The sequence below is a fragment of the Syngnathoides biaculeatus genome, chromosome 3, assembly GCF_019802595.1.
Source record: "Syngnathoides biaculeatus isolate LvHL_M chromosome 3, ASM1980259v1, whole genome shotgun sequence".
Lineage (NCBI taxonomy): Eukaryota > Metazoa > Chordata > Actinopteri > Syngnathiformes > Syngnathidae > Syngnathoides > Syngnathoides biaculeatus.
The window spans coordinates 40,332,228-40,346,429 of NC_084642.1; the positions used below are offsets into that span (position 1 = coordinate 40,332,228).

Genomic DNA, 14,202 nt, shown 5'->3' on the forward strand with positions numbered 1-14,202 from the left:
TCCTGATAGGCTAGTTGTGGAGTTCAATGTACCCTTTCCAAAACCGAAGACCGAGTACGAAAAATGACTTCGATGGATCAAACTTTGTGGAAGACCGCATGATCAACTGAATCCATCTAAAATCAACCGGAACAGATATGTTTGCACGAAGGTTAGCCCTATTTTTGATTTTCAATACATGTCACATATAAATGAATTAGCAGTTCTTCGCTTGCATAACATAGCTAAATGTGAATGATTGACAAACTTGATCTGTGTTGAGCGATACTTTGCGAGGACTTGACTGCACAAACATGTCTCTTTGTTGGCGGCTAGCGAGCGAAGCTAAACCGGACTAGCGAGTCCTAAAAGCCTTCGACGTGCACCGAGACACCAAAACTGAAGGAAGGATGTTTGAGGACACTAAAGTAGTGATTGTCGTACTCGGTCGGGACTTACGTAGGTTCGGCACTAATTCAAGAATAATTTTTAAGGGGAGCGCGTGACGTTACACAAAGAAAACGAGAGAAACAACTCGTAAATCAAGCCTCGCCTTCTTCTTTTCCTTCATACGGCGGTTCTCAAACGGCTATACAGATACACATACAGAGTGTGATAGGTAACACGAAAATAGGAAAACTGTCAATGACGAATTCGTCTTTGGGTTATAATATATTATATTATGTGGCTTCTTGGTCTTCCTCTGACTCCGGAAAGATCTCGCGCTAATATCAATGGTTTCTCCGTCGATATGCATGGAAATACAATTGAAATACTCCTCACTGAAATACTCGAAGCCCTGCTGTCTGCTCAACGATATTTCACTATTCGATAAGAATGAGAGTGAAAAATCAGCTGATAAATCGGACAACTTCGCTCTCGACTTTTCTTCCTGCGACGCCATTTTGTCTAATGTTTGTCTGAGGTTAGCAAAAGTGGGGTGACGTGACTTCAGGAGGCGTGGTTAAGTGCCCTGTACGGAGGGGTCAATTGCTCCATGTGACTTCTGCAAAGAGCTCTCGTCTGGTGAACGTTTCACACTAATTCCCACTTGCTACAAATGAAATGGGAAATGGTAGTAGTTACGTACGTCGAGGTCAATCGCTCTGGAAGCCTAACCCTTAGATGTACAGTAAGTACCACTGTTTCTGCCCAGTGGTTTGCGTGAACAGCGTATCAATAGGTCATGTAATATGTACCCTATTTTGACAATGTGGTGTTAAATCCTCTCTCCTTTAATAGTGTTTTATTTTTATCGACAATGACTAATTTTCAGGAGCGCCGCTATTTTCGCGGGTCACATGATCTACATGGGCGTATGTGACGTGTACCGTGCTGTTTCTAGCACTGGATTACATGGGACACCATTATGCCCAGCGCTGATTTCTTGGATTTATCCTCATCTGTGAAAGAAATAGCAGTATCGATTGATCGGGAAGACTCGGAGTCTGACTACTCTGAGGCCCACGCGCGACATAACAGCGTGAACAAAGGCCCCTGAGAGCTCCGGGCCGGCAGCTGCGGATGGTTCTTCGGACGGGAATGACGCAGAGTCTGACAAGCGAGCGGATGCCCTTCCTGACGCTACCCCTCTGCATTTAGCCAAGGAGAGAAGCTTACAGCACCAGGTATTCCCAGACGGTCTCCCGTCCAAGTACTAACCAAACCCGCTTAGCTTTCGAGATCAGGCATTCTCAAGGTAGCATGGCTGGAAGCGGTTAAGTGATGAAAAGCAGTTAATTTTTTTTTACTTTAAATTTCTGATAAAAATCTTTAATTTCCAGTATTTGAATCTCTGTGTATCATCATGGCAGTGATTTCTGAACATACCAGTGGAAAATAAATGAAAAAAAGATATGTGGCACAAGGATCCAGCACATGGACTCATTCAAATTGATTGTCACTGTGGACAATGGACATTTTATCAAGATTAACACAGTCAGGTAGTAAAAAGCAGATGAGTTTGAGCAGACTAAAACTGTCTCTTAAAGATGTCAGTCAAGGCTAATCGGCATGATACAGTGCCTGTAACTCACCAAAAGAATACTAATCATTCTGAAAACTAAAATGACTGTGAATAATGTGACAGAATCATTGAAAAAAAAAAACAGTAGATTCTTTCGAATAGAATGTACAATTTTTAACAGGACAGACAGGGCAATTTGATTTTGGGGATACCATACAGGGCAGCAGCAACAGTCAAAGACATCCATCCATCCATCTTCTTAACTGCTTATCTTCACAAGGGTTGTGGGGAGTGCTGGAGCCTACAGTATCTCAGCTTTCAATGGGGAGGAGGCAGGGTACATCGTGGACTGGTTGCCATCCAATCGCAGGGCACATACACACAAACAGTCGCACTCACAATCGCACCTAGGGGTGGGAAGAAACAGTTCTGAAGAAAACCCATGGAGACACGGGGAGAACATGCAAACTCCACACAGGCGAGGCCAGGATCGGGAACTGTGAGGCCAACGCTTTACAGCTGCGCCACCGTGCCGCTCAGTGCGACATGTAAAATGATTACAATAATGCTATTAAAATGTTCAAATGTGCAAAGCTAACCATATTCAATATAAAATGTTTATGATGTTGAATGTAAATGTGTATTACCTCCCAATGCGTGCTCTGTCATACTCAGACATAAGGATTCAAGGCGATTGTTGATGTCTGGCTCCATAACTCGCAATTGAAGATCTGTACACATCCACCCCCCCCAAAAAAAAAACAAAAAAAAAAACGGATTATGCAATTAATTTTTGATGGTTTAAAACTACAGCTAAAATTATGATGAGGAAAAATTATCACGATACATGTAAAACAACAACAACTGAACAACCAGTAGACATTAACCTGATTTTAACAGCATAAGCAAAGTTCCCTCTAATTTTTTACGTCTGGGCAAACACGCTAAGCCCGTGAGAGCTCCCTTTGACCACTGTGAACAATATCAGGCTTATGCACTGTGGTCAGATCGGTGTTATCCATTGAAGTTACATGCCTCATTAAAAGGTTCAGATTACAGCATTTACATTACCCTCACAAATTTTCAAGAACAATTATGTGTTTTTGCAAACTTGCAATGAAAATGTCAACATGCAAAAACATATATTGCTGACCAAACCAATTATGAACTGAATGAAATTTTAAATGTCACTTCCAACTTTGTTTTATTTATTTATTTTTAACCCACTATGATATCCCCTAACTATAAATGTGAAAGGTTGCTTCCAACATTATTTCTTTTTTAACCCACAATGGTATCCCTGTCTGTTTTTCTTGGTGTAAAACTGAATTATTGCTTGCAGAATATCTTTAGCAATTCATGTTGAAAAGTGAATGATGCTCCCAAACAGTTTTAAGGTTAATGTTATGTTGCCTCCTATATTTAAAATGCAGAATTAGCTTTTTGTGCACTGTATTGTCTGTGCTTTCATCCTCGATCAGGCTGGGCCAAGGTGGAATTTTAACATTATACACCATCTCATCCTGCACTTTCTACTTCGGCTTCAGACCAGACCTTTTTTTACTCAAAAAGAGAAAATCTCGTCCAGTTTCACCACTTTTTCTTCATTATTATTCATATACTCCAACATTCATTAAAACAAAACATTTTTTTTTAACTTTTCCCATTATCGAGCGTAAACATAAGCAGCATGTCTATTTTGTCTTTCCTCTATGCTGCCCAGACTGTGTGGTTGGACGCTGTTTGTAATTATGAGTGTACCCCTTTAAGAGTCGGACGTGGGCGGTGTTAGGTAAACCAGGAAGTAGAGTGTGTGGCATGGTGTGGCTAAGCAGCAGCTTGTTAGAGACAGTGTGCTGCTGTGGTAAAAAATAAAAAAAAAAAGTCAAGGTAAGGTTCACTGCGCAGGATCGGTTTTCATATGTGCTGACTGTGCGCTCCAAGTGCGCAGCTTAGAGGGAACATTGGTCATATGTTTATGGCCACAATGATTTCAGTATGATATCACAGCATGTGTGCAGGGGTTAATGATTTGCCTACTTCTATTTTATGTGCAGTGTTCCCCCGTTATTCGCGGGGGTTAAATTCCTTACACCCCTTGCAAATGAATAATAGATGCAGGATTAACATACCTATGTATATATCCCATATTTTTGCAACCATGAGTTGCACTTAAGTCTTACATTTTCTCCAAAATGGACTGTCATGATCCTGCCGGTCCGAGCCCTGGCTGTGCAGGTCCCCCGACACACCTGCGCCTCATCCCCAGTTATTATCTGCATACTTATAGGACCCAGCCGACGGTCTGGGTTTGCCAGATCGTTGCCATTGATGCCTCGTTCCCGCACTTCCTCGACTCTGACCTCGACTCCCGGCGTACCGACCCCTGCCTGTCTTCTGACCTACCTCGTAAGCCTGACGTCTTTATCACTGCTGTTCTCGTGGACTGCCTGCCTGGTTACCGACTCTGGACTGAATAAAGATATTTCCCGAACTGCCGCCACGTTTCCCGAGTCGTGCATTTGGGTCCAACTCCACGTTCTGGTTATGACAGAACGATCTGGCCAAGACATGGACCCAGCCAACTCAGCTAAGATCCATCGCTCCCTACAGATCCAGGGCAGACGCCTGGCGGAACAGGAGGCTGCTCTCATGGTAACAAATCAGAGACTACTCAAAATATGTGCTCGTTTGGAACCGTGGCTCACGTCCACGACCAGCGCTGCCAACGTCAGTCCGACAATGCCGACCGCCACTCTGACTCCAGGCGTGTCCGCGCCCGCCTTCTCGCCGGATGTCCAGCTCTTGAACCAACTGGTTCTCCAGAGACACTGGTAATGTTAAGCCCTTCCTCGCCAAGTGTGATCTCCATTTTGAATTACAGAGTTCCGCCTTCCCTACTGACCGCGCACGGATTGCCTTCGTGATATCCCACCTGACGGGAGGGCAGAGGCCTGGGCTACTGCTGAATGGAGCCGTAATTCCAACACCTGCCGCACCTGGACCTTCTTCGTGTGCGCGATGATGACGTACCTGCACGGCTATTGCATTCATAGATTCCGGGTCAGACGTGAACCTACTAAATTCGCGTGTAGTCAACCTGTTAGGCACAGAGGCCTTCCGGTCGCAACGATTCCACAACGCTTATGCGGCTAACGGAAAATTCTTGTGCCGAGTGACGCACCATATGCAATTCCTGAACATGACTTTTCCGGACGCACGTACCTAACGCATAAGTTTTCACGTTTTTGATTACCGAAACAGTGACGTTATTTTGGGCAGCGAGACACCATACACAAATCGATTGGCCCACCGGCCAAATCATAGCATGGGGCGCGGAGTGCGGCGCGGCTGGCTTCGGGTGGGGCTCCAGAAAAGGGCAATCCGCAGGTCACCCTGGTGGAGCTGCGGGAGCCAAAATCAGAATCGGAGCTGTCACTAGTTCCATCTTATTATTGGGAGAAGTTTTTTCCAAAACAAAGGCCAAGTTCCTTCCGCGTCACCGGCCTTATGACTGGGCCATCGAGTTATTGCCCAGCACCTCACCCCCACATGGGCTTTTTTCGTTAACAGGGCCGGAGCACCAAGCCATGAGGTTATATGTGGAGGAGTCGCTGGCGGCAGGTCTCATTCGACCATCATCTTCGCCTGCAGGAGCTGGCTTTTGCTTCGTCAATAAAAAAAGATTCCACCTTAGGTCCCTGTATTGACTACCGGGGATTGAACGACATCATTAAAAATAGATACCCTGTTCCCCTTGCCACAGCGTTTGAGTTGTTGCAAGGGGCCCGGATTTTCAGCAAACTGGATCTAGGAAATGCATAGCACCTGGTGCGCATCAGGGAAGGGGATAGGTGGAAGACAACCTTCAACACACCAACGGGCCTCTACAACTATCTGGTGATGCCGTTTGGTCTGACCAACGCACTGGCGGTGTTTCAAAATTTTAATAATGATATAGTGCGCGAAATGCTGAACACGTACGTGTTCATCTACCGTGACGATATTTTGATATTTTTTTCCCCCCCAGACGATGCTTCCCATGTCAAGCATGTTCGAGAATTGTTACAGCAACTGCTGCGGCACGACCTTTACGTCAAGGTGGAGAAGTGAGAGTTTCATTGGCCTTCCGTCACGTTCCTGGGCTTCATCTTAGCAGAAGAAGCGATCCGCATGGACCCCAGCAAGGTCGACTTTGTCCTCCAGTGGCCTACTCCTATCAACCACAGGGAGGTTCAGAGGTTCATCAGTATTGCCAACTTTTACCGTAAGTTCAATCGGAACTTCAGTTCCATAGACGCGCTGTTGCACGCATTCACCTCACCTCACCGCCCATTTGAGTGGGACGCAGACTGCCAGGTGGTCTTCAGCAGGCTCAGATCCAGTTTTACGTCCACTCCGGTCCTCATCCTGCTGGACCCGGAGAGACAATTTGTCGTAGAGGTGAATGCGTCGGACTCAGGGTTGAGGATAGTGCTCTCCCAGGGGAGCGTGAGGGATGGGAGACTACACCCTTGCGGCATCTTGGACAAAAGGTTGACTCCGAGGGAGCGGAACTATGATGTTGGGGACCGTGAGCTACTCGCAGTCAAGACCGCCTTGGAGGAGTGGAGGCATTGGCTGCAGGGGTCCCAGGTGCCGTTCCTGGTGCTAACCGATCACAAAAACCGCAATTATCTCGGGACTGCCAGGAGGCTGAATGCCCGTCAGGCCAGGTGGGCTTCACTCTTCAGAGTTTCGCTTTACATTGTCGTTTCAAAGAACGGCAAGCTGGATGAGTTATCCCGAATCCTAGAGGGTGAACAAGCTGAGGCCGAGCACGCTCCAATCCTCCCTGAGTCTTGCTTTGTCTCGGGCCTCACATGAGAGATCAAGACCCGGGAAAGGGACACTCTGAAAGACTCTCCCAGGCTGGCTGGATGTCCCCCCGATCGACTGTTCATTGTACCCTCACTGAGGGGGAGTGTCATAGACTGGGCTAATACTAATAGAGCTGTTTGCAATCCCGGCATGACTAAGACCCGTTCGGTGATAGAAGAGCGGTTTTGGTGGCGAACCTTGAGAGGGACATAGAGGAGTACGTCAATGCATGTCTGGTGTGCATGGTCAACAAGACTTCCCACCTGCGACCGATGGGTGAGCTACGCCCCCTGCCAATTCCCTCACGCCCATGGTCCCATATCTTCCTGGACTTTGTGACGGGCCTGTCATGCTCTCAGGGTAACACTGCCGTCCTCTCGGTGGTTGATCAATTTTCAAAGATGGTCTATTTTATACCCCTACCAAAAATTCCCTCTGCCAAACGTACTCCCAGACTCCTGCTTGATGGGGTCGTCCGCTATCACTGATTACCGACTGACGTGGTTTCGGATAGGGGGTCTCAATTTTTATCACGCATCTAGAAGGCGTTCTGCTCCCCTATCAGGGCGAAGGCAAGTCTAACTTCGGACCAACACAGAGAGTCCAATGGTCATACTGAGAGGATCAACCAGGAAATGGAGACCGGTCTATGGTGCTTGGCTTCACACGACCATAGCACCTGGAGCCGGCACCTCGGATGGGTGGAATAGGCCCACAATTCGCTGCCCTCCATATCAACAGGTATGGTTCCCTTCCACGTTGTCCATGGATACCCCCTTCTCTCTTCCCATTCGTAGGCACAGAGTCTCTGGTTCCATCTGAGTTGGCAGTCGTGAGACACTGCAAGTAGACCTGGGAGCAAGCCAAAAAGATGCTGTTGTGAACGGGTAGCATCTACAAGGCCGCGGCAGATCGTAAGAGGAGGAGGGGAGAGTGAGACAACGCGTCGTTGTCCACAAGGAACCTTCCACTTCGGACGGAGTCCCGCAAGCTAGCTTCCAGGTTTATGGGTCTGTTCCCCATCACCAAAGTACTTAATCCAGTCGCTGTCTCATTGAAGCTCCCCGGGTCCATGAGAGTCCATCCCACGTTCCATGTGAGCCTACTCAGGACAGCTCACCCTTGTCTGATGTTACTGATGTACACACTCAAGTGTGACATCGAAAATAAAACGACCAAACCACAGCAAACAGAACAGCATAACAAGCAAATAATAAGACAAATAAAACAATTACTGACAAAATAATTGACACAAAACATGCACTATAAACGCTATTTACATGCTCCCAGCTTGATGATTAAATTGGCTGACAGAGGAAGTGTGTGGAGAAATGAAAGTTTCTTCTGCTTTCAGATATCTAATGCAATTGTTGCTCACTGCCTCATGAGTGCCCTCATATGCTAGTTTACATACATGCCAAAACACTTGCTGTTGTGCATGCTAACAATATAACCAGTGTGTTTAAGTGTACTTTGTTGGAAAATTCACACAACATTTGCAAATGGTGGAACTCAGTGTGCACATACAGTGCAGCATATTGTAAGGAGCTGTCTAATGTGGCACCTCATCTATTTAGAAGAGAATTCAGAACCTCTAGGATTGTGAAAATACGGTAAATTAAAAAAAAAAAAAAAATTGGAGACCAAAATCTGTGAATATCTGGGGCTGTGAATGGTGCACTTTGAATGGACAAGGGCATACTGTATTTCATATATACCAAATATTAGTTCTATTAGTTCTACCTTCAACTTTCACAGACTTTGCTCTTCTAGCTCTCCCGTAAATGCTTTTTTTCTCACTTGTCCTTAGATGCTTGAGCATTATGTTGTTCTACTGTGTTACATGTGAATTTAGACTAACGTCTCCATTGCTCAAACCAGCAAAATGCAACAAGGCAGTTGCATTGCGTTTAAGACAATTTAATCACACACACATGACAATAGAACACAAACAATAAAATAAACAAAATAGAAGTTCACAGACAGTAGTCGAGCCAAAACGACGAAAAGTCACCAGCGTTGAACGAATGTTCCCAAACAGGCAAATATTCTTTCCAGCGAATATTCCAAGTAAGTGAATGTTCCAGAGATGTCCAAAGACAAAACGGCAGCAGGCGTCTGTGTAGTTAGTTCCAAACAGCGTATTTTGTCGCAGAGCAGCGGTGAGGTCGAAAGAAACCCCGTTGACGGCAACTGATATGACAGTTGAAAGTCAGGTCAGAATCAACAAGAACACCAAGGTTTTGGTCTTGATCTTTGGTTTTTAAAAATACAGAGTCCAGGTGTATACAAACAGCAATCATTTTTTTCTTTATTGGCAAAAACAATTGTCTCAGTTTTATTGTTGTTTAGTTGAAGACAATTTTGGCTCATCGAGTTATTTATCTGCTTTCGACATTGGCACAATACCTCAATTGAACTGTAGTCATCTGGAAACACTGCTAAATATAACTGTGTGTCATCTGCATAGCTATAATAGTCAAAATTAAAGTTTAAGAAATATGACCCAAGGGTAGTATTTACAGGCTGAACATGAGAGGTCCAAGAACTGACCCTTGAGGGACCCCATATGTCATTGCTATTTGTTGAGGTAGAGCACTTCTAATGGTTACAAAGTAGCGCCTTTCCTCCAGGTAGGACGTAAACCATTTAAGGACCACTCCATTTAGCCCTACCCACATTTCCAACCTTTTTAGCAGTATATTGTGATCTACCGTATTAAAAGCCGTGCTGAGATCCAACAAGACCAAAATTGACACCTTTCCTGAGTCAGTATTCAACCTTAAACCATTTAGCACTTTAATAAGAGCAGATTCTGTACTGTGATGAGTTTGGAAACATGATTGAAATTTGTCAAAAAGTCAAGAAATTGCTTAGTTAAAAAAAAATACTCAAGAATCTTGGTTATGAAAGGGAGATTTGAGATGGGTTTCTTCTTATTCTTTTCCTTTCGGCTTGTCCCATTAGGGGTCGCCACAGCGTGTCATCTTTTTCAATCTTAGCCTATCTCCTGCATCTTCATCTCTAACCCCAACTGCCTTCATGTCTTCCCTCACCACATCCATAAACCTTCTCTTTGGTTTTCCTCTCGCTCTTTTGCCTGGCAGCTCCATCCTCAGCACCCTTCCACTAATATACTCACTCTCTCGCCTCTGAACATGTCCAAACCATCGAAGTCTGCTCTCTCGAATCTTGTCTCCAAAACATCCAACTTTGGCTGTCCCTCTAATGAGCTCATTTCTAATCCTATCCAACCTGGTCACTCTGAGCGAGAACCACAACATCTTCATTTCTGCTACCTCCAGTTCTGCTTCCTGTTGTTTCTTCAGTGCCACCGTACATCAAGGCCAGCCTCACCACTGTTTTGTAAACTTTGCCCTTCATCCCAGCAGAGACTCTTCTGTCACATAACACACCAGACACGTTCCACCAGCTGTTCCAACACTCTTGGACCCGTTTCTTCACTTCCTTACCACACTCACCATTGCTCTGGATTGTTGATCCTAAATATTTTAAGTCCTCCACCCTCGCTATCTCTTCTCCCAGTAGCGTCACTCTTCCCCCTCAACCTCTCTCATTCACGCACATATATTCTGTTTTACTTCGGCTAATCTTCATTCCTCTCCTTTCCAGTGCATGTCTCCATCTTTCTAATTGAAAAAAAGTTTCCTGTGGCTTCGTCAATTAAATAACTGTAACCGTGTACTACTCTTTCCGTGTTTCATCAACAATTTCTGCACTTTTTGGGAGTCCACACATCTCAACAAAGCATACGGTTTCTGTCAAAATAGATAAGGAGTTAAGTCATTGTCTGACAACATTTATACTGCACGTCATTCACCGGTCCAAAAAGAAAATAAAGGTAATGTTTACACAACTCAAAGACGAAGGAAACAGTTGTTCCCCAAAAATCGGATGAACAAAAGATAAAGTGACAAGGTCCAGACAGACTTGTTTGGGGTTATCCAATTTATCAAAGGAGCAAATAACAAATGAGATGAGCCAACATTTAATCTTCTACATCTCTTGGTGCTCCATTGGAGCCAAGTCCAACACAAAACTCACTCTCTCCTCGCCCAAATGAAATGTTATTTTTAAGGGATAGAGGATATTGTCAATGTTGGAGTCCAGACCACACCATGCCAAGAAGTTTCTCCCATACCTCCTTGCCTGAAACCCCCGCACAGTATAATGCGAAAGGCCAATCCTCCACCCATGAGGAATCATATCTGTGAATGTGACTGACATATGGAGGGTCTTTTCCAGATTAACTCTTATGGAGATCAGGCATTTTTCATCCCTATGATTACAAGGGAGATGAAAGTCGTCAAAAAGAGATGTGCATTCATGTTGACAATAACATGGGGGGGGGGATCCAAAGAACGCTGCCATTCTAGACACATTTGGCCTCTCTCAACATATTAAGAGTCAAACTCACACTGAAGGTTACATCTTAGATCTGGTCATCTCTAAGGATGTAGAAACTCTATGAATTGATATTAAGGAGATGGCTATTTTTGATGATTTTGTGTATTTTTTTAAGTACAGATTCTTTCAAAAGTTCAGACGTCTCTGTAGAACAAATTATTTGAACTGAACACAGGAAACACTTTTGCAAACTCGCGCCTCCGACACACCTCAAAAGCGAGCTGTAAGAGTGGCCTGATCAGCCCTTGGAAGCCAAATTACGCCATGCCATAACAACTAACAAGCGTGCAGTATGGCTCCTGCTTAACGCATTCAACTCAAACAGACCATTGAGGTGCTTAAAGATGGATACAAAAAGCGTCAATTAAATGTGAACTCCTGACTAAAATCTGACATGCGCTGCTTGCAAAACCTCAAGTTAGAACAGGAAGCCGAAATAACCCTTTTTAGACAGAAATTACTAGCATCTTGGAATTAATTGTCACACGCCAAGAACATGTCCCACAGCAAACACTGTCTAATGAATGCAATGAACACACACCTGTCAGTCTGCCCCCTCGGATCATCAAAGCAGTCTCAGAGCCTGGTTCCAACCTCACTGAGATACAGCCGAAGGCCCCTGGCATTGCATCTTTGTCTCGAGAGCTCGCCTCACAGGATTCAACCCACCTCAATGACTCACCTGCATTGGTTGCTTTATCTGGCACCCCTTCAGGTATGAGTTTATAAGATTGAGATAGAATTGCACGGAACATTCAGAGATTTGGACCGAAATCTGACTCTTCGCATGACACCAAAGCATACGTTAAAGAGTTTTACCTTACAGTGAAGAAAAGAAGTATTTGAACACCCTGCTATATTGCAAGTTCTCCACCTAGAAATCATGGAGGGGTCTGAAATTTTCATCGTAGGTGCATGTCTTCTGTGAGAGAGATAATCTAAGAAGAAAAATCCAGAAATCACAATGTTGGATTTTTTTAATGATTTATTTGTGTGATTGAGCTGCAAATAAGCATTATGAACATCTGTCTATCAGATAGAATTCTGACCCTCAAAGACCAGTTAGTCCACCTTTAAAAGTCCACCTCCACTCAATGTATTATCCTGAATCAGATGCACCTGTGTGAGGTCGTTAGCTGCATAAAGACACCTGTCCACCCCATACAATCAGTAAGACAAACTAGTAACATAGCCAAGACCAAAGAACTGTCCAAAGACACCAGAGACAAAATTGTACAACTCCATATGGCTGGAAAGGGCTCCGGAGAAATTGCCAAGCAGCTTGGTTAAAAAAAAGGCCCACTGTTGGAGCAATCATTAGAAAATGGAAGAAGCTAAACATGACGGTCATTCTCAATCGGAGTGAAGCCCCATGCAAGATATCACCTTGTGGGGTCTCAATGATCATTAGAAAGGTGAGGAATCAGCCCAGGAATACACGACAGGACATGGTCAATGACCTGAAAACAGCTGGGACCACCGTTTCCAAGGTGACTGTTGGTAATACACTAAGACGTCATGGTTTGTAATCATGCATAAGCACGGAAGATTCCCCTGCTTCAACCAACACAGGTCAAGGCCCGTCTTAAGTTTGCCAATGACCATTTGGATGATAGAGAGGAGTCATGGGAGAAAGTTTTGTGGTCAGATGAGACCAAAATGGAAGTTTTTGGTCATAATTACACTAACTGTGTTTGGAGGAAGAAGAATGATGACTTCCATCCCAAGAACACCATCCCTACTGTGAAGCATAGGCATGGTAGCATCATGCTTTGGGGATGTTTTTCTGCACATGGGACATGAAGACTGCACTGTATTAAGGAGAGGATGACCGTGGCCATGTATTGTGAGATTTTGGGGAACAACCCTTTTCTCTCAGTCAGAGCATTGAAGGTGGGTTGTGGCTGGGATTTTCAAGATGACAATGACCCGAAGCACACAGCCAGGAAAATCAAAGAGTGGCTCCGCAGGAAGCATATCAAGGTTCTGGCGTGGCCTAGCCAGTCTCCTGCCCTAAACCCAATAGAAAATCTCAAGAGGGAGCTAAAAGTGAAAATCCCTCCTGCAGTGTGTGCAAACCTGGTCAACAACTACAGGAAACGCTTGACCTCTATAATTGCAAACAAAGGCTACTGTAAGAAATATTAACATTAGTTTTCTCAGATGTTCAAATACTTATTTGCAGCTGTATGACACAAATATATCAGTCAAAATCATACATTGTGATTTCTGGATTTTTCTTTTTAGATTAGCTCTCTCACAGTGGACATGCACCTACGATGAAAATTTTAGTGATATAGAATCCTATTATGGTGCCTTTTGAATTTTGTGCTAGCTCCGCGATGTGTTCTGCTCGATAAAGATAAAAGCTGGGTAGAGTAACAGCGCCGTCGGGGGGACATCCACAAAGCCAAGAAGAACGTCCAAAGTCTTCACAGGTCTCGATCAGAAGCTAAAGTTCATCCATTTTTTTGGCTAGGAGGCGTAAATTCGCGAGATGAATCGACGGAAGTGCCAGTCGCTGTCACCTCCTGCGCCGGTGAATTTGTGCACCAGCTCACGAGTCTCTGAGCCTTCTTTGACACGATGCTCCGTCGAGAGCACCGACAAGTAACTCCGGAAAAAGGTTAATTGAATTGGTGACCACTGATGGTTAGCAAATCATTTCTTGTGTACTTGAGTCCCGAGATGACTGAAAAGCTCACAAACGTAAGCAGTACCAGGGAGCACGTACCAAAGGCAGCCACACTGGTTGGCGCAATCTTGAATTTTTCATTTGTATCGAACAATTCAAACCCCAGTTTAAAGCAGTCTTATTTGGTTATTTGTTCCTATGGATACTGGAGTCGTGGGCATAAATCTAATATTTTATGATTGGTCTGCAAATATGACAAAAATTTACAAAGGATACACACTAATAAGAACAGACTGGGCACAGATGGAACTCTTGTTCAACCTGTTTCCAATAC

General features: G+C 44.5%; 1 protein-coding gene across 10 annotated transcripts in view; it reads right to left on the reverse strand.

The window, feature by feature from the left end:
- Positions 1-14,202, reverse strand: part of samd4a (sterile alpha motif domain containing 4A) — a 205,501-nt gene that overhangs the window by 37,195 nt on the left and 154,104 nt on the right. For 8 of the 10 annotated variants that reach the window (XM_061815858.1, XM_061815860.1, XM_061815854.1 and 5 more), the window contains one exon: positions 2,593-2,676. In XM_061815858.1, coding sequence (XP_061671842.1) covers positions 2,593-2,676 — 84 coding nt within the window. Of the gene's footprint in view, positions 1-1,818; positions 2,353-2,592; positions 2,677-14,202 lie in introns of those variants that run through there. The other 2 variants (XM_061815859.1, XM_061815852.1) reach the window with 2 other exon arrangements.